This window comes from Lissotriton vulgaris, chromosome 3_1, assembly GCF_964263255.1.
Source record: "Lissotriton vulgaris chromosome 3_1, aLisVul1.2, whole genome shotgun sequence".
Taxonomy (NCBI): domain Eukaryota; kingdom Metazoa; phylum Chordata; class Amphibia; order Caudata; family Salamandridae; genus Lissotriton; species Lissotriton vulgaris.
The window spans coordinates 544,481,804-544,507,271 of NC_141689.1; the positions used below are offsets into that span (position 1 = coordinate 544,481,804).

Consider the following 25,468-nt stretch of genomic DNA (forward strand, 5'->3'; position numbering starts at 1 on the left):
TAAAATTACTACATGTATCTCAATGGGGCTATAGAAAAAGTCTGGCATGGTTCCGGCCCTCCAGGACCGGTTTGGAGACCCCTGCCTTAGAGGGTACCCGGAGGCACAACTATTGATGACTCTGGACATAGAGGCACTTTACACAAGCATTCTCCAAGAAAATTCCCTCAAGGTCCTAAATGAACTCTTGTACCAAACAGAATGGTCTTCAAAGACACAGATTGAGTTTGTTCTAGACTGTGCACACATGGCCCCCACCAGAAACAATTTCAAGTTTGAAGATAACGTTTATTTACAGCTACACGGAACATCTATGGGTAGCACCTTTGCCCCTAGTGTAGCATGTCTGTTTGTTGATGCATTTAATAGAGAACACATGTTTTAACCTTACCATCCTTTTTTTGCAAATACTGCACTGTGGAAATGTTACATTGATGATATCCTGATTCTCTGGTCTGTAAATGAAGAAATAGCCACCGCTTTTTCCAAATGGATAAACGAAAGAGACAAGTGCCTAAGGTTCACATGTAAAAACAGAACCACGATTTCCTTTTTAGATCTAAAAATAGAAACTACAAAGAAACTATTGAAAGTGTGAAGTATTTTACAAACTGACTGATCGCAATAATCTCTTAAGGTATAAGGAACAATAGTTTGCATCCTAAATCCCTTCATGACAAACTTCCTGTTTGACAGTTTTAGGTTACCGATCAACTGTACAGACAAAGAAAACTATATTCACCATGCAGGCCTGCTAAACAAAAAGCTGCAAGAGAAAGCATATCCCATAAGAATAATAACAAGCATTTGCAGTGCAACAGGTCTCACATTTACAAGAGTATGAGCTAATGGCATTGTAAATGACAATGCCTTTTATTTATGTTTTGGTTTTTGAAACATAAATCAAACGCATTGTCATTAACAATGCCAATAGCTTAAACTCACGTAAATGCGAGACCTATTGCATTGCAAAACCTTGTTCTATCAACCCATTTAGCACAGACTGATTCTAAGCAATTTTTGTGTTTATTTTTTGGTTGATGCATGATTCACTCGCACATCTGATTATCTGATTATTGACTGTGATCTTATGCACTTATTTTTTTTATTTACTTAACATGAATTGTTTCGTTGTAAAATACTCTAACTCCTGAGATATTGTTATTGAAAACTGTGAAAATTAAATGAAGTATTCTACATCTATACACACACAAGCATGTGTGTGTGTGAATTATGGCTTCCATCCAATGTCGTCTCATCAGCTGCATTCTGTTCATGAACACAAACTAAACTCGAACATCTTCACACAAGCACCACCCATTCTTAACCACATCTTTAGAGAACAGCTTCTTCACTCACAATCAAATTGTACATTCCTAACTACATAATTAGTTGTCCCTTCTTTTACTACTAAAATCAACAATATAGTGTAGCAATTAACAGTTTTTTAATAAAGGTATCCCTGTTAGAAAAAAACATCTTTTATATGTGCAGCCCCAACGTGTAATCTAAACTATACATCCTATGATATAAGTGCAGCCCAAACGCGTAATCTAAACTATACAAAACTGCTGTTACCACATGTAAAACCGAGTTTATCTCGCTAAAAATCCTGAATTCCGTGAAACAAAACTCGAGAGATCTTTTCAATCGTAGATTAACTGACAGGACTTGAGAGGGTCTCGGCGCAACCTGTGCACTCTCAGGAACTATGCAATTCTTAAATCATTCCTTTTTTTTTAGAAAATTGCCACGATAAAAGCTAGCATTCCAGCATCCAATCTGCCTATCCCACCCACCCCACCCTGCCATCAATCAACCCCATTCAATCATCTTCCTCCTATCACCCCAGAATCCTTTTCCAACCTGCTGCTCAAAGTCAAATCAGGCTCCCCTCTTGACAGCGGTCCCCCTCACATATTACGTGAAGCCTTCAGTGCCTGCCCTGATCCCCCTATGGCACTTATGAACACCTCAATCTGTAGCGGTATTGTTCCTGACTCCTTTAAAAACGCAGAGATTCTCGCCATTCTAAAGAAACCCGGCGCTAATCCCCTAGTGATGAGCAACTATCCCCTATATCCCTTCTGCCCTATTTGAGTAAGATCTTGGAGGCGCATGTGGCTGGCTGCCTGAGCTCCTTTGTCGAGGAGTCCTGCTACCTGGATTCCCATCAGGCTGGCTTCAGGCCGGCTCACTCGACCGGAACGGTCATCTTGACCGTCATGGACGAGCTACGCACCGGAGCTGACCTTGATTCCCCTCAGGCCCTGATTCTTCTCCACTTGTCCGCTGTTTCGACACGGTCGATCATAATATCCTGATCGGCCATGTCCGAAGCGCGGGCATTGGGGACCAGGCTCTGAGCTGGATACACTCCTTCCTGACGGACAGATATCAATCCGTCCGATTAGGCAACTTCTGCTGAAAGAAAGGTCGCCTCTCCTGTGGAGTTCCACAAGGTTCTTCTTTATCCCCCCTCTTGTTTAACCTGTATATGCAGCCTCTGGTCACTGCATTGAAGGAAATGGATGTTCTGGTGTTCAACTATGCAGATGACCTGCAACTAATTTTCAACATCCAACCCACTAGTCTATCTGAATACAATCTGCAGGCTATTATGATCTATATCAGCAATTGGATGAACATCAATCAATTAAAATTGAACCCAGACAAAACAGAACTGATCCTGACAGGCAGCACTCTAAATCCCTGGAACGCCAATTTCTGGCCTCCATCCCTGGGCCTTCAGCCCGACCCAGAACCCTCGGCAAGAAGCCTGGGGATAAAGATAAGCAAAGACCTCTCAATGAAACCCCAGATCAGCTCTGTGACTTCGGTCTGTTTCCTCATGCTACGGAAAATAAAGAAAATGAAAAGATTCTTATCAACAGAGGCACTAACTTTGGTCGTTATCGCGCTCATCATCTCGCGACTGAACTATGCCAACTCACTTTATGTTGGAATTCCAGCATACTAGTCGCAACGCCTTCAATTAATACAGAATCACGCGGCAAGACATCTTCCAACTCCCGGCCCGACAGCACGTAAAGCCACTACTTCAACAATTGCAGTGGCTCCCAGTAGAACAACGCAGTATCTTTAAATTAGGTTGTATTGTACACAAGGCACTGTTAGACGAAGGCCCAAAATTCATCTCCAAAAGGATTAGGAAATACACCCCTTCCCGCACTCTCCGCTCATCTGGTCAACATCTTCTGATCACCCCGAGATATAAACACCTTACACACGGTGGGTCCCGGTTTTCCACTTTGGCTCCCCAAACGTGGAACTCCCTCCCTCTCTCAATATGCTCCAATCACTCCCATTCTCAGTTCAGAAAACAGTTAAAAAAGTGGCTGTTCCGACAAGCCTATTCCATCTGAAACCCTCCAAGCCATCCAGAGCTATGTCCCTAGAAGCGCCAAGAAACTATCCGGTGAACGTTGAGCTAAATAAATATTTTAACATAACATACATCCTATGCTAAAAGCTTTATGGCCCTACATTTATATGTAAGGCTTCTGGTGAGATGAAAACCACTACATTTATTAAATATGTATAAACATTACATCTTTCAACATACACACTAACATACCCACATTTACATACGTATATGTTCAAAAACCACAATTTCGTACTCTGGCAATCATGTACATACATATGTATATAAAAATATGTTTGTTTACACATCACAAATATAGTATGTGTATAGATAGATAGATTTACACACACGCACAAGCATCTTCTGTTTGTACTTGGTTTCTTTTTGCATTTCTCTGAGTAAACAGATTTCTCTGGGAGACTGGCTACCACCCCGCCATCCATTACTTGTTTTCTGAGCGATCACCACATGTCTAGTTTTTTGGTGGGCATTATTGATGAGATACGCAAAGCACACAGACCACTACAGATTAAACTATGCAGTGAGCACCATGTGTATGTGACGTGCCCTGCATAGCAGCTCCCAGAAACTAGGACGTCCCTCCGAAGCTCTTGACTGTGTTGCAGCAGAAATCCCACAGTAATCTCGCTTTGGAAAATCTAGAAAACGTAGCACCATAACCTCTGATTACTGTTACCCTGATTTCTGCTAAAGGTCAATGGATCTTTGCCACCGTTTATGACCAGGGAGCTTCTACATAAACATGAGCAATTCATAAATGCAAAGAAAATATTTTAGCCAATAATGAGAGTTGTGAGCAGTTTTAATGGGATTTATTTTCCAATCAAAATTTAAGAATCTCTGACTTCATTCAGAAGTCAGGTATCAATCAGGTTACTGAATTGATAACAGAAAAATTAAGTTAGCACAAAGCATCATAATTTGCAAACCGCGCATTCCATAAAGGAAAAAAATTCTATTCTAAGACAATGGGGCTCAAATGATGTCAGTCTGAGCTCCAGAAGAGTCCTAGAAGCAAGAGTGAGTTGGCATTTAAGCTAATCAGTCATTAATATTGCAGAATCTCCCATGAAGAGAAATCGAGCAGCAGACTGTTGAAATGTGTTCTGATTTTGGTTCTGAAAAGAATTCAAATTTGCTTTAGACAAATGATTTAAGTTAATTTTAGGGTTTTCCATATTTTGTAGGACCATTCGGGCTTGGAGAACTTGTGTTATTGGTACCGGTTTCTGAATTGCCATTTGCTTTTGCTGAACTGGCATCTGCATTTCTCCCTGTAATTGTGCATTTGTATTTACTGCATCAGGTTTAAGTCTACACCTCCTCTTCCAATGCTCAAATCGGTTACAAAAATGGCAAAAGGTCACTTTCTTCAGCATTGCAACATCCATACTCTATTTTAGACCAACCAAAACTCCTCTATCTCTGTCCTGTGAAACACCAAATACTCCTTCAGCACCTTGTACTCCTGCTTGTGGAATCACACCTTGTATCTCACCTTCATCCTTCGCAATCCCATGCATCAACTTTCTTTGCCAACCAACCACTCTTTGCTGAATGTGCACACTGATATGACCAAAGATCATAAATCCAATAACAAATTGAGACACAAAAAATCTCATCTCACTAACATCAGTATACTCTCTCTTACTGTGCTGTTGAAAATCCTGACACTATTTCACATGATACATGAACCAATTCTTTTAGTTCTTGTGAGGTTCTCTTGATCTTTACCCAATTAAGATCTTTTGGCGACACTCTGCCCTTCAGAAAAGTAATCGCTACTTCATTCTTCTCCATAATAACAGAAGATGGTGCATTAGTGCAAGACTCTCTCATTGTCTCCTCACTTGGCCCTTAAACAAAACTTTACATTCAGACCACAATTCAATTGGCTCTGCAGTGTCAAAGAACATTTTGAAATCAATCCAAAACACATTTGAGATTTCAATAAATCCATCAACTTGTGTGTTACGCACAGGTTTGTCGCTCAATTTTGGAAATGCGTTCACAAATGCTGCAAGTTCACCTTTGTCCTGTGGTACATGAACATGCACTTCTCCCACTATTTCTCTCAATAGATAAGTTTAAGCTTCCCCCTCAACCTTTTCATTGTTTTTCTCAACTAAGTCTGGTGGTTTCTTTTTCTTCTCCCATTTCCTTGCTAGGTCTGGTGGTTTCTTTTTCTTTTCATGTCTCCATGCCCACTTGTCTCCTAATTTCTCAAAACCCTTCCATTCACAAATGTATTTCACCAATTCTGTAATGTGTAATTGCATCTGTGAAAAACGCATTGTCTCAAATGCTTTATCATTCATCAGTACCCTGAAGCTTTTCTGAAATTGAAAACTTCCTGAAACATCGATTTCATATAGTTTCGTTAAATTTTTAAATTTGAAACATTAAGTGGTATCTCTTTTTCGTGTTCTGGGTCAATTTGTTCTACCATGTTCTCTGTCCTTTCAATCCCTGCTGCTTCCTCAACCCATGGTTGAAAAGTACCCTATTCAATTAACTTTGTTTCTCCCTGTGCTATTGGTGTTGTAAAGACATTTTTTCTCCGTCTTTCAATGCTTGAACTGTCTGGGGCAGTTTCTGTTCTTTAATCTGTGAATTCTGAGATGTCGAAATAAACCCCGATACTCCTTCTACAATTCCTTGAGCTTCCTGGGTTGGGACCATATTAATTTGAACAGTCAAAATGTGTCTAAGCATTGTTTGTGCAGCTACAGTATGTAATATTTGGACCGAATCAGTCACAATTGGAGCATTAACACCTGGAGGTATCACTATCAGTATCGAATCAACAGGTGGTGGGGCAATCTGGAACATCTGTAGAATCTGCATTTCCTTTGGTTCAACAGAAGCAGTAGCCACTGTTGTACTTGCTGGTACACTATTATCTGAATTTGTACTGGGGATCACATAAGGTGGAGGACACTCAGTTAACAATGCACCAAATATTTCATCCCCTAAATCACTATCTATTTGATGCTTTTTGTCATCTATAATATCCTTCTCATGTATCGGATTCTTTTTTTTTTTATTAAATCTTTTTATTATTATAGATAAACAGAGGTGAGTATCACTTACATTAATACAGTGAATTACAGATATTCCTGGTAACCCTTCATTACATAACTTAGGTGGTTATAAGCAACTGTTTCAGTAATTCAATGAGCATTCGCTCTTACAGTTGGTCGTCATCCGGGGCAACATGTGGGGGTTCGCAGATGTGACCCCTGTACTCATTCCAGTTGGTCCATACCCCAATCCATTTCCGGGGACAGCCTCAGGCCACGCTTACTGTCCTTTCTTGGAGCATGCACCAGTCCATGTCATTTTGCCATGAGGCCAAGTTCGGAGGAGAGCCTGCCCCCCATTGCCTGGCAATGTTCCGTTTAGCGACTGCAAACCCCAGCGTGGCCCACAACCTCCCATGCGCTGTCAAGTCGTTAGGCTCCCAGATATTTAAGAGACACCTTTTCGCCTCTACTCTTAATTCCACCTCCCACACCTCTTGCATGCATCGGTGAATGCGGCGCCAGTAGGTCTGATCTGCGGACATTCCCACAGTATGTGGAAGAACGACCCCTCCGCCCCACACCCCCTTCTACAGAGTCCATCCTCATTGCGGCCCATCAACTTCAGCCTAGTGTCAGATATGTAGACTCTATGTAAAACTTTAAGCTGGATCAGCCGTAGCCTGGCCGATATGGCCACTTACTTTGGGGATGCAAGGGAAAATCTCCATTCCTCCTCGTCGATTTTCAACCCGTCCGCCACCCATTTCCCTCTAGGAGGCTGGAGTAGGCCTGGGGAGTTGTTAATAATCTTCTTGTATGTAAGGGAGATAGCATGTTCAGCCAGGTGGCCATCAAGGAGTCTGTCCTCCAGGGGGGGAGGCAGCAGGGGGCATGGTACCCTGGGTAATATTAGATTGCAATGAGTGTCTGACTTGCAAGTATCTAAAGTGTTCTGTGCGTGTAAGCTTGTGTGTGCGCTGGAGTGAGTCGAAGGCGACAACCCCCCGGGGCCCCACAGGTCACGGACATGGGAGATCCCGATGAGGTCCCAATTGTAGAATCCTTTCGTCCGACCAAGGGTGCTCAACTTTTTGGACACCCACAACGGGGTAGCAATCGTCAAGGTGTCAGTCCATCCCAGCTTTGGCTGGACCATATGCCAAAGTTTAACCGAGTGGTTGGTGGGTCATGTAAGGGGGTATCTGCCTGGCCTGGAGTATAGAGCAGCCTCAAAATTACCCCCCGGCAGTAGCCAGCGGTCCATTGCAAAGCTTGGGTGGGCGCCGGCCGCGTATGTACCCTGATAAATGGCCGAGAGGTGGGCGGCCCAGTAATATGACCGAATGTCCGAAAGCGCAATCCCTCCGTCATACCAGCCCAGGGTGAGTTTCTGAAGGGAGATGCGGGGCATCCCCATCCAAAGTAGTTCTCGTAGTACCAATTCAATAGACGCAAAATAGGATTGTGGGACCAAGTCAGGATGATTCTGCAGGGCGTATAAGAATCTTGGCAGCGCCAACATTTTAAAGAGGGATGCCCTTCCTAGGAGGGAGAGCTTTAACTTCCTCCATGATACCGAGTCCCGTTGGAAGCGCTGCAGTGGAAGCAGGAGGTTATGTTCGTATCCAACGGTCTTTTCTGTGGAAATAAAAATTCCCAGATAACGGAACCCATCCGTGATGGTAGTAATGGGACAATTCCGAGGGGGCACAGGAGGATCTCCGTGAATAACATACATCACTGATTTGCCCCAGTTAATACTATATCCCGAGTTTCTTCCGAAACTCGTGAAAATGTCTATAGCTACATTAAGTGATCGGCGGGGTCGCGTGAGGTAAAGCAGGATGTCATCCGCAAATAACAAAATCCTGTCCTCCCAGCCGTCCGTCCAGCGGATGCCCTTCAGTGACAGGTCCTGTCTAATCCAGGCAGCAAGCGCTCTAGGGATAAGGCGAACAGTAGGGGGGACAGGGGGCACCCTTGTCTAGTCCCCCTCTCCAGTTTGAATACTTTGGAGAGCTTGTTATTGACTGTAACCTTGGCCAAAGGCTCAGCATAGAGGAGACGAACCCATCTCACAAACTCAGGATCACATCCCAGCTTCCGGAGGATCGCCATTATATATGGCCATTCTAGGGTGTCAAACGCCATCGTGGCGTCCAGTGACACCACTACCGCGTCCTCCTCAAGGGTGTGGCTACGCCCCAGAACTCCGTGTAATCGTCAAAGGTTAAGCGCCGTGTTGCGGCCGGGCATGAAGCCCGATTGATCCGGGTGGACCAACGTGTGTAGGACAGGTCGGAGTCGATTAGCCAGCACCTTGGCCAACACCTTCGGCTCCGCGTTGAGCAGTGAAATGGGTCTATATGAAGCGCATGCGTCTCTAGGCTTGCCTTCCTTAGGGATGGGCACTATTGTGGCTATACGCTGGTCCCGTGGCAACCGACCCCGGTCTCTGCTTTCTTCAAACATCTGCTTTAAATAAGGGCTGACAGTGTCAGCCTTGAGTTTGACGATCTCAATGGGCAGGCCGTTTGAACCAAGAGCTTTACCTGAATGGAGGTCACTGATGGCACGGCCTACCTCCTCGGCAGTGAGCGGTGCCTCTAGGGTCTAACGGTCCTCCTCCGACAGGGCTGGCAGCCGGATGTCCTTCAACAAGTCAGTGGAGTCTTCCTCCGGCCTCTCCGATCCTCTGCTATAAACCTTCCGGCAATGCAGTTCAAACTCATGGACAATGTCGGCCGGGTCTGTGACGATGCCTCCTGATTCAGTTCTGAGCTCCGTCACTACTTTCTGCATCTGTTGTTTCCTGTCCAGCCAGGCTATCAGCTTGCCCGCCTTGTCCCCTTGGTCGTATATCCTTCCTTCCTTGTCTCTGATGACTGTTTTAGCAGCATCAGTGGCCAGTGCCTTATATTCCGCGCTCTTAAGCTGCATCTGATGGGTCACTCCAGGGTCGTCCTGGGTCGGAGCTGCCGCCTCCAATGCCTGGAGGTCTGCCTCCCCTGGGACCATTTGAGCCTTCCGCTCCTTGCGGCGACCAGCGATCGTCGAGAGGGCTTCCCCTCGCACCACCATTTTGAAGGCCTCCCATAATGCCACCGCGGAGTCTACCGTCCCAACATTTTCAGCGAAATAACGGGTGATGGCCAGAATCAGTATCTTTCTCGTGTCCTCATTATGGAGGTACCACGCATTGATAGGTACTATGCAGCCCACCCTTCTTTCGCGTAAGGTGATTTGTACCAGCACTGGGAGTGGTCTGAAATGCCCCTAGCCAGGAGTGTGGCTTCTCGCACGGTGGTTCCCTGCTGTACGGGTGCTAAAATGTAGTCAATACGGGAGAAGGATCAGTGGGGGCCCGAGAAGAAGGTGTATTGGGTGTTAAGTTGATGTTTAAGTCGCCATAGATCAGTAAGACCGAATGTGTCAGTGAAGTCCGCCAGCCATGTCAGTCCCGATGGCAGGGTCCTAGGGCGGTGCCTATCCAGAATGCCAGAGACTACCGCGTTAAAGTCCCCTCCCACTATTAGTTGTCCATCCGGAAGGGACAGAAGCAATTTTCCCACGTCTTGGTATGTTTGTGTCTGCAGCCCGGGTGGGACATAGGTGGAGACCAGGCTCACCCCCCGGCCCTCCCACTTCCCTGAAATAGAAGCATAGCGGCCAAGAGGGTCCAAGTACGTGCGATCCACCGGCAATGGCAGACTGCGACGCACCATTAGGCCCACCCCGCGTGACCCTGACGTGAACCCAGCATATGCCAAGAATGAGTACCCACACCTGTTGAGACAGTGGCAGGAGTTGCCCAATAAGTGGGTCTCTTGGAGGAGTATAACATCAGGCCCGTGCCGTTTGATAAATTGCATCACAATAGTTCTCTTAAGCTTGTCCCCGAGCCCATTGACGTTCCAACTCATGACCTTGAGACTCTTATCTCACCTCATACTGGCATGTATTCCTTCCTACTGCTGATTGCAACGGGTTCCAGGCAAAGCATGAATCTAGAAGTACAGGGATCTGCAGTGACCTCACCAGGTAAGTTCCAACGCCCCACCTCCCCTTCCTCCCCCAACTCCCCCCCCTCCAATGTACCTTCCCACCCCACACCCCCGTCCGCCCACTCCCCTAACACCCTGTGCCCCACCCCCCGCCCTGCTCCGCCGGTTTAAAACGACTCACATCCCCAATTAGCAGAGTGCCTTTCGCCCCACTTACACACCCCTGAACTGGAAGAAACTACAAAACTAAACGACCCGTCTTCCCTACTTGATGGACCTTTCTCTCGGAGTGTGTGCTGGCCCCAGCCCCACCCGCGTCCCTCCCCCCCCCAACTTCAATAGTAAAATTGTTCACAAGTCCTGCAAATTGGAGTGCCCAGTGTCTAGACTCAGTTATGATGCCAGATAGGTCCTTGCCCCCCCTTAGTACGGCCCCTCAGAACCAGAAGCAACCAAGCAATAGTCAAAGTGACACTTATCAGTAGTATGGATCTCTCGATTGCCGCATCAGATGGCTCGCCTCTGTGTGACTCATCTCTGACTTGCGGAGCGGGATTTCCAGGAGCATTGACTATGACAATCTTGCTCAGACCTCCCAGCCGCAGAACCCGGAGATGCAACCCGGGTGTCTCTCCAGTTTTGGCCCTCTGCTCCTTCGCCGACGGCGGGCGCCTCCTTATCAATCCAGTCCTGCACCTCCGATGGCGAAGTGAAGAAGAAGGATTTGTCTCCCTTGAGGACCTTGAGTTTGGCAGGGAAAAACATCTTGTATTTGATGCCTCTTTCTCGGAGCGCCCCCTTCACACCCGCGAAGGATCTCCTCTCACGTTGGACCTGGAGGGTGAAGTCAGGGAAGATTCGAATAGTGGCATCCTCATAGAGCAAGTCCCCAGCGTTCCTGGCCGCCTGCAAGACGGCGTCCCGGTCTCTGTAGTTGAGGATTTTAGCAATGATAGTCCTCGGCAGTGCTCCCGGTTTTGGCTTTGGGATGGGCGCCCGGTGTGCTCGCTCAACAGTGAATATTTTGGACAGGCGTTTTGGCTTGAGATGATGGAGGATCAAGTCTCCCACAAAGAGCTCCACACTGGGCCCCTCGAGGTCCTCCGGCACACCAACAAGGCAGACATTACTCCTTCGGGCCCTCCCTTCCTGGTCATCCAACCGCAGCGTCATCTGGCGGTGCTGATGGACCAGATCATTTACGCGCCTTTCCAGTTGCTTCGTCGATGATTGCAGTTCCGCAATGTCAGCCTCGTTGGCCTTAGTCTTTTCCGACGTTTTGTTACGGTCAGTTCGGAGAAGGTTTACTTCTACAGCCATTTTGTCTATTTTGGTTTCTAGGGTCGTGCTCAGCGATTGAATGGCAGTCATAATGCTGGCCAGCGACGGTTCTGTCGGCACTCCTGTCCACGGCGTGCCCCTCTGCACCGTATATTTGTCAAGGTTATTTGTTTGGGTGGAAGTGCCCTGCTTAGGCCTCATATTTGTACTTCAGTTGGAGACAAGGCCTGTGGGTGCGGTCGGCGATGTGTTGCGAAAGAAGCCCACAAACAATAGGTGGGGCGAGGTCCACTTTCGGGGGCGAAAGGCCCTGGGGGGCCCCACGCAGCAACGGGTCAGTACAGGCACTTTGACGTATTTGGTAGGCAAACTCGTCCCAGCCATCCCTCACCACATCCCCAAATCAAATGTCAAGGCAGTGGACTCCGCCGCACGGAGGTCAGGATCACCACAGGACGGTAGACATGTGCGTCAATAAAGTCTGTGAAGGCCCAATATGTGGTCAGCAAGATGGTAACGGGCCAGAGATCTGAACATGGAGGGCACCCAGCGCCGACGTGGGTCGCGTGCAGGGGTGGCAGCCGCTTCCCTACTCCTACCGACGCGCCAAAGCCCAGCGGGGACCACCAACCGACTCCAAAGGCCCATCCGCTTACCAGGTCCAGGTTCGATATGGCTACAGCCTCCCAGCGTGAGAGCGATAGTGTGGCGTAGGGTGCGACCAGTTCCGTTGTCCTTGCTGCGTCTCAGCCCTTCACAGAGGCCTCTCCCCCTCCTCGGGCAGGTGTGCCACACCCTCGGCCGCTCCGGCGGAGTGGCGGAGTTAACATCACTGAAGGGAACGTAGTCCCCGCGGGGCGTGGCACAGATCAGGCAGAGCGTGCCCTCCCAGGGCCTCCTCCGCATCCTCCAAAACTGGGCCCCAAGCCAGGGGCTCACGTGGCGCGGCATGCCGGCAGCGAGGCACTCTCTTCACGGGCCTTCTCCCCCTCCTCGGCCAGTACGCCGCACCCTCGATCACTCCGGCAGTCCACGGCAGTCAGGAGATCCTAGCCCCCACGGGGCACGGCACAAACCGGGCAGAGCGCGCCTCCCCAGGGCCTCCTCCGCCTCTTCCGAAAACTAGGCCCCAAGGCAAGGGCTCGCGCAGCGCAGCCCGCCGGCCGCGGGGCACTCTCTCCACAGGCCCTCTCCCGTGCCGCTGCGTCAATGGCTGTTTAGCGGTGACAGAGGGGTGCAGAGGGGTAAAAGTTGGATCGCTGGATGCGGCACGAACAGGGGGGCACAGCGTCACTGGGTGTCTGCAGGAATCGGCGAATTCTGAGCGGATTTCAGGTAGTTGGGGGCTCGGGCAGACGGAGCGCTCTGTTCAGGCGGCCATTTCAGCCGGCGCCAAGCCACGCCCCATGTATCTGATTCTTTACCCTTTTGTCCTCTCTTTGTCTCTTACCATCTTTTCACAAAAGCTTAAGGCTTCAAATTGTGCAGCTCTAGATGGTGACTATTTCAGATAACATTTCTCTTAATCTCTCAATAATTTGCAGTTCAAAAGTACCAAATTTTGGAAAACTCAAAGAACCCTCTTTCTCAGTACCCTTGCACCATTGGCGAATCGACAAACATGAAAACAATCCCAAAATTGTTAACATAAAATGTGCAGGAGTTCCATCAGGTGGGGTCTCGTCAAGGATCCCAAATCGAAGTTGTCGATTTACCTCTCAGAAGAGTCTTAAAATCTTTAAACAATTGCATTCCTGCAATAATTCAATACAATGTTTTGATTCAATTCAATAAACATCAAATTTTTCCCTCAAATCCTGTTACAGGTAAAATTTTTGAAGGCTTTCAACCTATCTCAATATGGTAATCACACGACAAACTTATCACAGCGAGGCACACTCTGATGTCACTTTTTCCCCCTCACAGCGGTTCACCCTCCTTCACAATCTCTTCCCTACACATTCACGCACTTCACTCATAGAATCAAATCTCTGACTGTCCACGAAACAACCGGACAGTCTCACAAGTAATTGTCTACCTCAATTTGGTAACTGTCTGTCCGCGAAATGACCGGACAGTCACCTCAACTGTCTGCCCACGGACGGCCAATCATATAACTAGTCGATAGGATCCAATCGCTCAAAATCATTCACACACAGTGACCCACTACCTGCGTTGGCCACTCAAATTGCTGTGGTCCGCACTTGTGCACTAGCTTCCCATACAACTACCAAGCTCTCTCACACACGTGTACCTATCACCTATGGGTTCGTCGATAGCGCTTCACGACTCCCACAATCAATTGTCAACAATTACGGCTCTGGGTGTCTTCTACACCACACTCTATCCCGGGATCTTAGGCTACTCATTGAGCCGGACATAAAAAAAAAAAAATCACATGGACCGCGCGCGCTCACAGTCTGAAACCACGATCACTCAACTCTCATTCCAACTCCACAAGACATCACACAATCAAATTATCACCACAATTTAACACATCCCATGCAATTACAGCAACCGCTGTTACGGCAACTGTTACCACAACTGGAATTACCGCACATCACAATCTAATCCAATGCAATTACCACAAATGCCAATACCGCATACGATGATCTAATCCAACGCAATTACCGCAAATACAATTACCGCAATCAGAAATATCCGCAAATGCGCTGCTCCCTATTAATACTCACACCTTCTTCAGGGATCACCTTCTAATACCGCTTTGCCAATCTTCAAGTTCTGGGCACTGGAATCAGGACTATTTGTGGCTTGGGGCTCATTCTAACTTGGGCAATTTTTTTGTAGCTCCTTTCAGGGCATTAACCTAAAATCTGCTCCTTCTGGTCAAGGTGTTCAACCTTACCTCTGCTACCATCCAGTTGCAGCGGAAATCCCACGGTAATCTTGCTTTGGAAAATCTAGGAAATGTGGCACCATTACCTCTGATTACCGTTACCCTGCTTTCCGCTAAAGGTCAATGGATCTTTGCCACCGTTTATGACCAGGGAGCTGCTACATAAACATGAGCAATTCATAAAATGCAAATAAACATTTTAGCCAATAATGAGAGTTTTGAGCAGTTTTAAAGGGATTTATTTTCCAATCAAAATTTAAGATTCTCCGACTCTTCATTCAGTAGTCAGGAATCAATCAGGTAACAGAATTGATAACAGAAAAATTAAGTGAGCACAAAGCATCATAATTTGCAAACAGCGCAAAAAAAATATATTCTAAGACAATGGGGCTCAAATGATGTCAGTCTGAACTCCTGAAGAGTCCAAGCCAATTAGTCAGAATGGAACTAAACCTACATCTAATCTGCCTACGTTTTGCTCTCCATCAAAGGTCTGCCCTCTCCTCCACTGCATCTGCAAATCACTTCTGCCCACCTCCCTTCATTTCTGCGTTGGAGTCTGAAACTCCTCTGCAGCCTTGCGTCTTCAAATCTCGGTCTGTCTGACTCTCCCAAAGGGCTCCGAAAGTCTTCATGCCTGTGTTCTGGAAAGCATCCTCTCTGCTCTCTCCTCTCTCTGAAACTCCTAACTAAGAAGGCGTTTATCAAATAATAATGTTACAAAGCATGTGGCGTGACTTTTTCTTCCTCCAACTGGAATCCAGCATTCTCCAAAAGGATGCCTCCACACATCTGCTGATTTCATATGTCATCTCTCAGACAGGCGAAGATCCTTCCCAAGGTACAGTCCGTATCTTATTTAATACAATTTCATCTCCTAACCTTCCTTTTAAAAAGACATTCTATTTCTAACTACACACATAATATGAGCTGCAAAAGAACCTTTTTTAATTAAGCAAGAAACATAAAACTTGCTAACACATGTTTTTCTGTTCTCACTAAAGCAAATAATTAAATGAGGCTTTGTTCAACATTTCCAGTAACTACAGAGATAAAGCTCAGACCAATAAATGATGCCACTGTTCTCTTCACCCGGAGAGAAAATTATTCTTTTGCTTATCTTGAAGGTGCACAGAAATTAACAGAGCAAGCTGAATCACAAGCTGGTTCTGTTTTCTACATTATAAAATGTTGTGCTAATTCAAATACAAGTTATTTCTAATAATGCAGAGTTTAACACTTTCACAAGTTAGTCACATTTTCATAGTGAGAACAGCACCTAACTAAACACAGTTAAATCAAACTATGAATTACTTGCAAATGGGTTACATAAATTGCTAAATGAAAGTGTCTTGCTAAAGTCTGAATTTCAGAGCTCATGTTTTCTCTTTGTGGCACAAAATCTGCGCGTCATTTTTCAAAGCAGTTTTTCATTTCTGAAGCAAAGGCAGGTTTTCTATTAGTAAAGAAAGCAAGGGTTTCAGCTCTTTCAACTCTAGACGTCTATCCGTTGCTTGTGTTTATTATTCTGGACACTATCACCTTTGCACTGAGAGTGCCCATCTTTGTTCGCCGGTGAGGTGGCCGTGCTCCCTGCTGTGGTTCCGCTCACTGCTGTAGTGTACCTTCAACAATGTAGTGCAGTGGTGTATATTTAAAAAATGTTCCCCGGTGAGGCAGCCGGGCTCCGTGCTGTGGTTCCGCTCACTGCAGTAGTGTACATTTAAGAATGTAGTGCAATGGTGTCTATTTAAGAATGTTCCCCAGTGAGGCGGCCATGCTCCATGCTGTAGTCCCACTCACTGCGGTAGTGTACCTTTAAAACTGTTCCCTGGTGAGGCAACCGGGCTCAGTGCCGTGGTTCTACTCACTTCGGTAGTGTACCTTTAAGAATGTTCCTCAGTGAGGGGGGCTTGGTCTGTGCTGTGGTTCCACTCACTGCGGTAGTGTATCTTTAAGAAAAAGAAAAAAATGGACGAGCATACGCCCTCATTCTGAGCATAGCTAAAACAGGCAGCCTGGCACTCTTCTCAATGCGGTCTCAGGATACGTTCCCATTTTGCCATTTTATTTGAGCGCCGTCTGCTAATGATAACATTTACATTTATGAAAAATATAAAATACTTCTTTGCGGATCTAGAAGGTAGAACCAGAGTTCCTTGCTACATTCTACATATGTGACAATAAAAATGGGAGAATGCCATTTGGCTTTTACATCACACGTCTCCTTAGTTCATGGCAGGTAACATTCATAAACTTTTTCCATACAGAGAAACAAGTCGCAAGAGCCTTCCTTGTTGTGTATTATATTATTTTATTTACCTAATTTAACAGTTTTAAATCGGTTTCATTAATCATTCTATTCTGTTTGAAAGGCTGTCCGAAGTTTTGCGAGATTATCACTTCATTTTGAAGGCTTTTTGAAACTTCGTCTAGACAACTGGAAATAAAGCAAACGCAGACAGTGTTACTTCAGTTTGGCTGCACGGCCCAGGTTTCGCAGACCACATCTCTCATTTGACAAGTAAACAGTGGCGCTTGTGAAAAGTACAGCGTTATTAAAAAAGAAAATATTTGCAATGCTACAGGTCTCGCATTTAAATACAGGACCTATAGCATTGCAAACAAACTGCCAGGCTGCCTCGAAAGTGAAAGCGGGCATGGCCCGCTGAATGTAAGCGAAGCACGTCCTCACTCTCTAACCTAGGGGAAAACTCAATAAATAAATAGTACACGTACAGTGTAACAACCAAGTAAAGGGGCCAGTAGCCATGGGAGGTTAAAAATGATAAGTCCGTGCTAAGGAGGAACTAACAAGCCTATTTAGAAATCAGAAGACCGCATTTATGAAGGACAAAGACACAAGCCAATGAAAAATATGAGCGGTGAGTGGGCAGTGCTTCTCTCTTGTACTGAACTTCATCAGATCATTCCCAGAGCAGCGCATGCATGCTGGCTCAGGCTCGACCTAAATATGGCATCAAGAAGGGCATACCACAGTCAAAGAGACATGTTGCCTCAAACATTTAAAAAAAACAACGACAGATCATATCATTTGTGTAACAAATTCTGGAACTCATTCCAATGCAATACAGAGGATCAATAAAAAACATTGGAGAACTCTAACCTCATCTGCACTCCATTTTGCCAGGCTTTTTTTTTAACTGGTTTTATTTTTAAACATCAGCCAAAACATGATTAGGAGAGCCTCGATTACAGTAGATTTCACATAAGTACATTCAATAGTTACTTTCAGGGCTAGAGAGATTGCACTTGGGGAATTTATTCTCCAGTACAACTCCCCCCTCCCACTCTCTGAATTAGCCATGGCCCTCAGCAGTTATGCATTCTTAGCGAGTGAGAAAATCCACCTATTACTTACTAACCCTGTGTATTGGGTTGTGCATTGTCCATCCCAGCCCCCTCGATCTCTAGGTTGCAGTATCTCAACCATGGCTGACATATTTTGATAAACTTTTTTGGACATCCTCTAGCCTTGTATGTTGTTTTTTCGGCCCCCATATACAAGTCTATTTAGGCATGCTATACAATTTTGCCAGGCTTATGTTCTCCTTCACACAGGATAAATCTCTAAAAGACAAACTGGTACACATCTGGCCTAGAAATCCTAACATCCAGAATGTGCTTATCACGACATGGAATCTGCAACCTGTTTTAGGACATTCTCACTGTGGACACTGTAATGTTTGTATGTATACCAAAAGAGCCAAACAACTTGACCTAGGAATACATATCCCATAAGCCTTAAACAGCTTACAGATTCGGGGTTCTGCTAATGTGGTCTATATGATCACATTCCTGTGGGCTCAGGTATATAGGGATGACAAGAAGTAAGGTAAAGATTAGAATTAACGAATATAGGAGTGATATATTGTGTAGGAAGTCAGCCACAAAAATGATACAACATATTTTTTTTTTTAAAACACTCGGAGATTAACAGTCATTGAACAGATACTATCGAAAACAATTGATATTGAAAGAAAAAAAAGCTGTCTTCAGTCGGAGCGGAGGTGGATTTACCATTTGGGGACATCAAATATAGGCCTCAATGGTGAGGTGCAGCGGACACAACTCTAATCAATATAATTCTTTCATTCCTTTATATGTCCATTGGTTGAAATAGATCAATGAAATCAATAATTTCACCCTTGGTCCTGGGTTTGTAAGATCCCCTAACACCAACTCATTTTCTGCTATATTAAAGGTTTGTGAGCAACCTATGTTATGCCCGCTTTGCTATCATGGCTTTAGTACCAATTTGTTTTGATCTGTTGGCTTTTGCTTTTTTTGTTTCCTTATTAATTAATTGAGTCTTGCAGAACCTAGGTGAGATTCTCCTCATAACCTAAAATTAACATATATTTTTGAGCATTTTACTAAAAGTGACCAATGATGCTGTCTCAGTCACCTCTTTTTATTCAGGACTTAATACCCCATCATCCTAGGTGACGCAGCAATATGTCCACAATTCAACACGGAAATGTCTGTAAATAGTGTGCTTCTCTTGTCCACCATGCAGCAGTGCATGGGATCACTAGGTAACAATGCAGAGGCTGACACTTGATGAAGTGAGTGCCTATACACTCTTATGTATAAGAGATTTAAGATTCTTACATTTTCAGATAGATAGTAGACTTTCTGGAAATACGCCCATCATCTTCCGAACACAGAATTCCAAAACCATGAGAAAACATTATATATATGTGTGTTTGTCCTTTTGCATGCCCTTACATTTGTTATTTGTGACATTTGCACGCAAACCATTAATTTTGTGCTACTCCACAAGCAAAACTTATTGGCCTATTTATTATTGCAATCTTGAGCTACAATACATGTATATAAACTGATTAGTTTGTTTAGTCAGCGGGGCATTCCCAAAAGATATCAGATCCCCTCTAGATAGTCCTCGTAATTACCATTTACTGAGCTCTTTATTCGAGGTCTAATTAACCATGACCGAAGAATAAGAATACACATGGTTGTTGTTTTAGCTAGCGTGCCTTTCTACAGTTATTTCGTTAGTCATGCGCTCACACAAAAAGTTGTGTATATCTTTAGTTGTGTTACCACTTTGGAACCCATTAGCTTTTACCTGAATTCACTCTATCTTTGCTCATGTTTTACTTGCTACTAGCTTCTGTATGATGGAAAAATTCCCTTAAGAATCTTCCTAGGTAGTGACAATCCCCTCCCTTGGGTAGAAATATTTCATCAATCCTGACTTACACTCAAGTAGTTTGTGTCAGTCTGCACACTTCTCTTACAAACCATTCTTGGTATTGAAACTGAATTCCCATTATAATCACTCTAGGCGGTGACATTGAACTGTACCATTTTTACCCAGATGGTTACATCATCATTGGTAAAAAAAATGTTTTGAGTGAAACCATAGAAGTCTTGTTGCAGGCAATATGGTTTTCAGTTTTTTTTACCATAACCATACACCCTGTGTGTGACTACAGAAGAGATGCCTTCCACTCTGAACCATGAAGCTCAGATCTATCCCACAGTAAGGTAAGTGGCCTTTGAGTGAAGATATTACCAAGGTCATACATGTATATGCTCAGTTTTTATCTTACAGTTACTGTTGATACACAGAAATCACTCACATTTTTTTTTAGAGATTTGCAGTGTCCATAAGTGGGCTGAGTAAGTGGAGAGAGGAATATAGTTCTACCGGGGAACACATATATATTTAACAGACTAGATCATTGAAATGTATACTTCCAATAATAATTTTCAATTACGCACTGTGTAATAAACAAAAGGTCAACTGCTTTCTACAGGGTTCACTACTGAGTGACAGCAGATGGGTATGACAGCCATATGCCTATGCATGTATTATCCAGGTAGTGATGTGTTTAGCCTGAAAAAGACCCTTGACTACATTTGGCACTCGAGTTGGTCGAAACAGGTTGGCAAGTATATGTGGTTAGGTAAAACATAATTTTCACCCTAAAACCAGGCACTCTTTGTTTTTAACACATACCTAAGATACCCATTAAAAAAGAAATATTCTTTGGGGATACCTTTAGGTATTTTTAACACATTATCGGGAAACCTGGAATTGTGTGAAAAAAAAAGAATATCCAAGAACTCCCAGGTTTTGTTGAGACCACTGGAATAGTACCAACTTACTCCAGTATGGGGGTCACCGAGGATGAAGCAAGCCACGAAAGCTGTAAGTGAGATGACCCATTAAATAGCTGTTTGAGCCCGGAGGCTAGGATTGTTCCCCTCAAGAAAATTAATTCTTCCACCGAATTACCTAGGGCCCTCAAGCACCTTTTGTGTTTTCATTAGAGTAGTGCTCTCAAAGAAATCACTCAATGCATTTCTTCCATTTTCTTTGTGGTACAAAAATGACTTCGGTGTGATCAGAAGAGGGGGTTATGCAGGAAGTAAATGATAGATGTAATTAATAGATATCTGTAGAGAGGTAAGCCCCAACTAATGGCATGGAACAGGTGTGCTCATCCCTGGAGAAAAAAGGTTAATACCACCAAGCTCAAGTCGGAGATGATCATGAAAATGCAGCAGGTCTAGAGCGATATTTAACAAATATCAGCAAGTTGAAGATACTGCCACCTTCTATCTGGCACATAAAGCAACCCAGCCCCTGAGCGGTCTCTGGTGTGGGTATTATTGAGTAGTAACATCGCCCACTGTGCTTTTTTGCTGTTAATCCACTGTGTGTTCCAAATAATTCCTCATGCAGTCAGCTTACACTTACAGCAGACTGCTTCAAAGCAAAAGACAAAACACACATAGCAAAGGCGTAATGAAATAATAAGAACACGTCCGAAATGAATAAATGCATCAGTATTACAAACAATTCTCAAACAATTCTCAGAGTTTGAGCTACGGGCATTGTAAATGAGGATACCTTTTTATTTATGTGTTTTTAAAACAGATAAATAAGAGGTATTGTTGTTTTCAATGCCCATAGCTTAAACCCTCGCAAATGTGAGACCTATTGCATTACAAATGCATTTGGCGCCCATGCTAAAAAGATATTTTTAAAAAGCATTAGGAGAGAGAATGCCCTGCCTATAATTGCAGGCACGAGAAAGCTATTTGAGAAAATAGTGCTCAAAGGCTGAAATGAAAGCCTACAGAGTAACAACACACGTAATAGGAGGTGTCTTGATGGAAGGTTACAAAATGAGACGAGGTGGTATTAAGGAGGGACTACTAAGCCTATTGACCAATGAACAGCCACAGTTAACAGTGGACAATGACACAAGCCAATGAAAAATATGAGCGGAGCTCCAAGTCCTTACCTGAATACAACATGCATCGCAGAGCAGCACATGTGCTGCCCAGGCTCGACCTAAAAAACTAGGACTGCTTATGTCAGCATTAAACCTTTTTTCTCATTCCAGAGTGTCATGTGTGATGCATGCACACGTCATACACAGGGCTTTAAGTGGACTGCGTCCTAAAAAGCCCCACAAAAGCAGGTGCTGGGACAGGTCTCTATCAGGCGCTCCATTTTTACCCACACCCTCAGTGTGGGAAAAAAAAACATTACTCTGCAGCAGTACCACCCTTATCTGTCTTTGATGTAACTTCAAAAAGACTCTTTATAGTTCTTTCACTGTCTCCTAATTTCAAAACTGAAGCATTTTCAATGTTAGATACAACGAAGCCATAGTTGTTGTATATTTATCTTATACAATTAACATCAATTGACAAAGCCAATAGATCTGGCTTGTTGTAGGTGGAACGTTACTTGATGTGTTACATTCCTGGATGCAAGGACAGATGCAAGAAAATGCCAACTGCGGCATACTATGCTACGTTCAGATTTTTAGTTTAGGTGTTTTTAAGCCACAGCCTTAATTACTCAAGCCCCCCTGTCCCCTCAAGTTTCTTCATCCCACTTAAAGCCCTGGTCCTACATAGTCAGTAATGTCAGTATACATTAAATGTCCACAGAAACCTGGCTGTTCTTTGGATGCCAAGTTAAGATAACATGAGCGCTTTCGGCCCTTAACGCAGCTTTTTTCAGGTTGAGCATTCAAGACCTCTTGTATATACTTCAATATATACTTATTATATACTTGTATGTGTATCTACTATGTGGGGCCTGGAGATCCGCCCTAGGACTTGTCTGCTTCTGCTTAGGGACGTTTTTCTGTTCAACTGACTATTTAACTGTCTTGATAGAAAACGACCAGTAGAGGTTAGTAAAATAACAGAATCACTTTAGCATTCTCTAGATTCCAGTCCATAGAAATGGTCTTCCATGAACACCCGTAGACAATAATATGTTTTTCAAATCTTTTATTTTCAGTGATATGACCACCGAAGGCACTGATTTTATATTAAAAACAGAGCTTTGGACTATATAATTTTCCGCTGAAAGGCATTTTTTCTCTCCACGTGTTCCCATACCTGGCGTATCACACAGTTTGGCGCTTACTTTTCCCTCCATGTTAAAGAACAGTAGATGTTTCAGCACCCAGTGCTGCATAGCTAAATACACATAAGGTCCCAAATGTGAGACCGGTTGCATTGCAAATGCTTGTTTTACCAGGCTCACCGCAAATTCATCTTATTTTCTGATCAGCCACTAGTGACCGTGACCTCCCTCGCCGGTGACTGGCCTACCTTGTATTGCTCGGCGCGAGGGTCGGGCTGCGAGCCCACTGTAGCCACCTTGTCCGCGTGATACAGGCTCCGCAGAGCAACATTGTGGCAGCGCAGAAAGCGCAGGCGAGAGCGCACGACCAGCAGCATATTCCGAGGTAGCTGCAAGAGCTACAAATGGAACTTCATTTCTCCTGTCCAAGACCTGACCTGTAGACACCGAAAACGGCAGGAAACCAAGCCGACGGCGCTTCCTTGTTCTGCTGTAAATGGGGCGGCCACCTTGGAACTAGAGTATTGTTAATCTTTGTGTATTCATGGAGGTAAAAAGAGATCCAAGTGCGTTAATTTCATAAAAACTAATACTTAAAATGGCATTCTATGTAATTTACTTACGTTATACTATGATCATTAACATGTGTCTAAAATATGAATTTGATTTAGTCAAATAATAATACGAATTAAACGAATTCCGTGTATTGCCTAATATAGAAAAGTGCTAGTTTGTAATATCTTTTTGCATGTCGTTTTGTAACAATCCTATTTCAAGCGCGCCCGTGGGCCTCGCGATTCGCATTGCCTGGTAAGTTATTTTTTACCACCCCGCTCTCTCACAAGTCCTCAATGAAGGGGCGGGGCCGAGGCAGGTCCTTCCCGCCCAGTTCCACACGCCTCCGCCTACAGCCAATAACGATGCAGCAGGGCGGGGTCGGCGGCGAGGACCTGCCTCCTCCACGCCATACCAATCCCCCAGTACCTGTATCTTGTGCCGATGTTGAGTAGCCGAGAAATATTTGACCTGTGAATGACATTTATGTTTTTTCGCCCTCTTGCAGATGTTTCGCATCAACGTGAATAAACTACTTTGAAAGAAAAGGGGGAAAGAAAACGCACATTCACAAAGTCCCTCAATATGTAATGGGAATATAAACGCTTATAGTATGTGATTAATTTGATCCCGAGTACCCTTTTAACCAGGGGCGGCTGGTGACATTTGAAAGTGGTGAGGTGTAAACTTTCTGTCAGAGTGCAGTGCAACGAGCGAGCACGAACATCTAAAATTTTGAAAAAAAAGTGGGTAAATGGGGCATTTTCAAGCTGAAACTCCAAAGTTTTTGTGTGGCTGTGATCAAAATGCAAGGAGTGAAAGTGGTGTCTTTTATGTGGATCTCGTAAGAGTTTCCGATATCATAATAAACTTGAACTTCAGCACCTAGTGACAGCTGTGGGATCCCTTTTGTAACTTGAGTCTTGTATCATCCTTAGGCCTTAAGCAGAGGGTGAGCCTCACAAGGTGGTGTACGTTCAGATGCATAACCTGGAGGAGGTAGGTGCTCTGCCTGAAACCTGGCAGCATGCACAAGAAATGAAATGAGTACGGCAGACAGCACGCTGGGTACAACAGCTGGAGTGGAATTGCGATATGGAACTCACAGAACTTGGTGCACTATAGCACTCAAAGGCATACATACTTCACAGCACACACATGCAAGCATGCACTCTGCACAGCACTATATAAATACTAACACCGTACAGGCTTAGGGTGCGTTAAGCATACAGCAGCTGAGGGAGTTTTTGAAACGGAGCAGTATTATTTAATTCAGCAGGTAATAATCCGGTATCCAGCTAGACCATGAACATAATATATTTGTTTTACCACCCTTCAAAGAGCTTTTAATAAGAACTTTGATTCTGGTGTTTCCTTAAAGCCTGTGGAAGGTCGAACTATTTAGTGATGCATGTTTGGGGGGGCAAGAGTTGAGGTGTGTATGTAGGTGGTGGTGGGGAAGAGAGGGAAGAGAGGGAAGAGAGAGAAGAGAGAGAAGAGAGAGAAGAGAGAGAGAAGAGAAGAGAGAGAGAAGAGAGAGAAGAGAGAGAGAGAGAGAGAGAGAGAGAGAGAAAGAGAGAGAAAGAGAGAGAAGAGAGAGAGAGAGAGAGAGAGAGAGAGAGAGAGAGAGAGAGAGAGAGAGAGAGAGAGAGAGAGAGAGAGAGAGAGAGAGAGAGAGAGAGAGAGAGAGAGAGAGAGAGAGAGAGAGAGAGAGAGAGAGAGAGAGGTTTATTTTACTGGCAGCCTAACAAATCAATACCAGGGCCTGGCAGCATCTGTATAAACACGTTACCATTAAGTTATTGCCACAACATGTTTTATTAAAGACCCAGCTCAAAGACTGCACTCAACCCTGCCATACAACGAGAATACGAACCCTCAGCACTTTGTACGCGCTTGCTTTCAAAATACATGTTTCAATAAATCAATATAGCTCACGTACAAAATGTA

General features: G+C 44.6%; 1 protein-coding gene across 1 annotated transcript in view; it reads right to left on the reverse strand.

Annotated features, from left to right (window-relative positions):
- The window catches only part of MCCC2 (methylcrotonyl-CoA carboxylase subunit 2), a 264,869-nt gene extending 241,449 nt beyond the window's left edge, over window positions 1–23,420 (reverse strand). Inside the window, exon 1 of the mRNA XM_086960805.1 lies at window positions 23,212–23,420. Within this exon, the coding sequence (XP_086816931.1) occupies window positions 23,212–23,340 (129 nt within the window). The 5' untranslated portion in view covers window positions 23,341–23,420. The remainder of the gene's footprint in view (window positions 1–23,211) is intronic.
- Window positions 23,421–25,468: the final 2,048 nt, after the last annotated feature.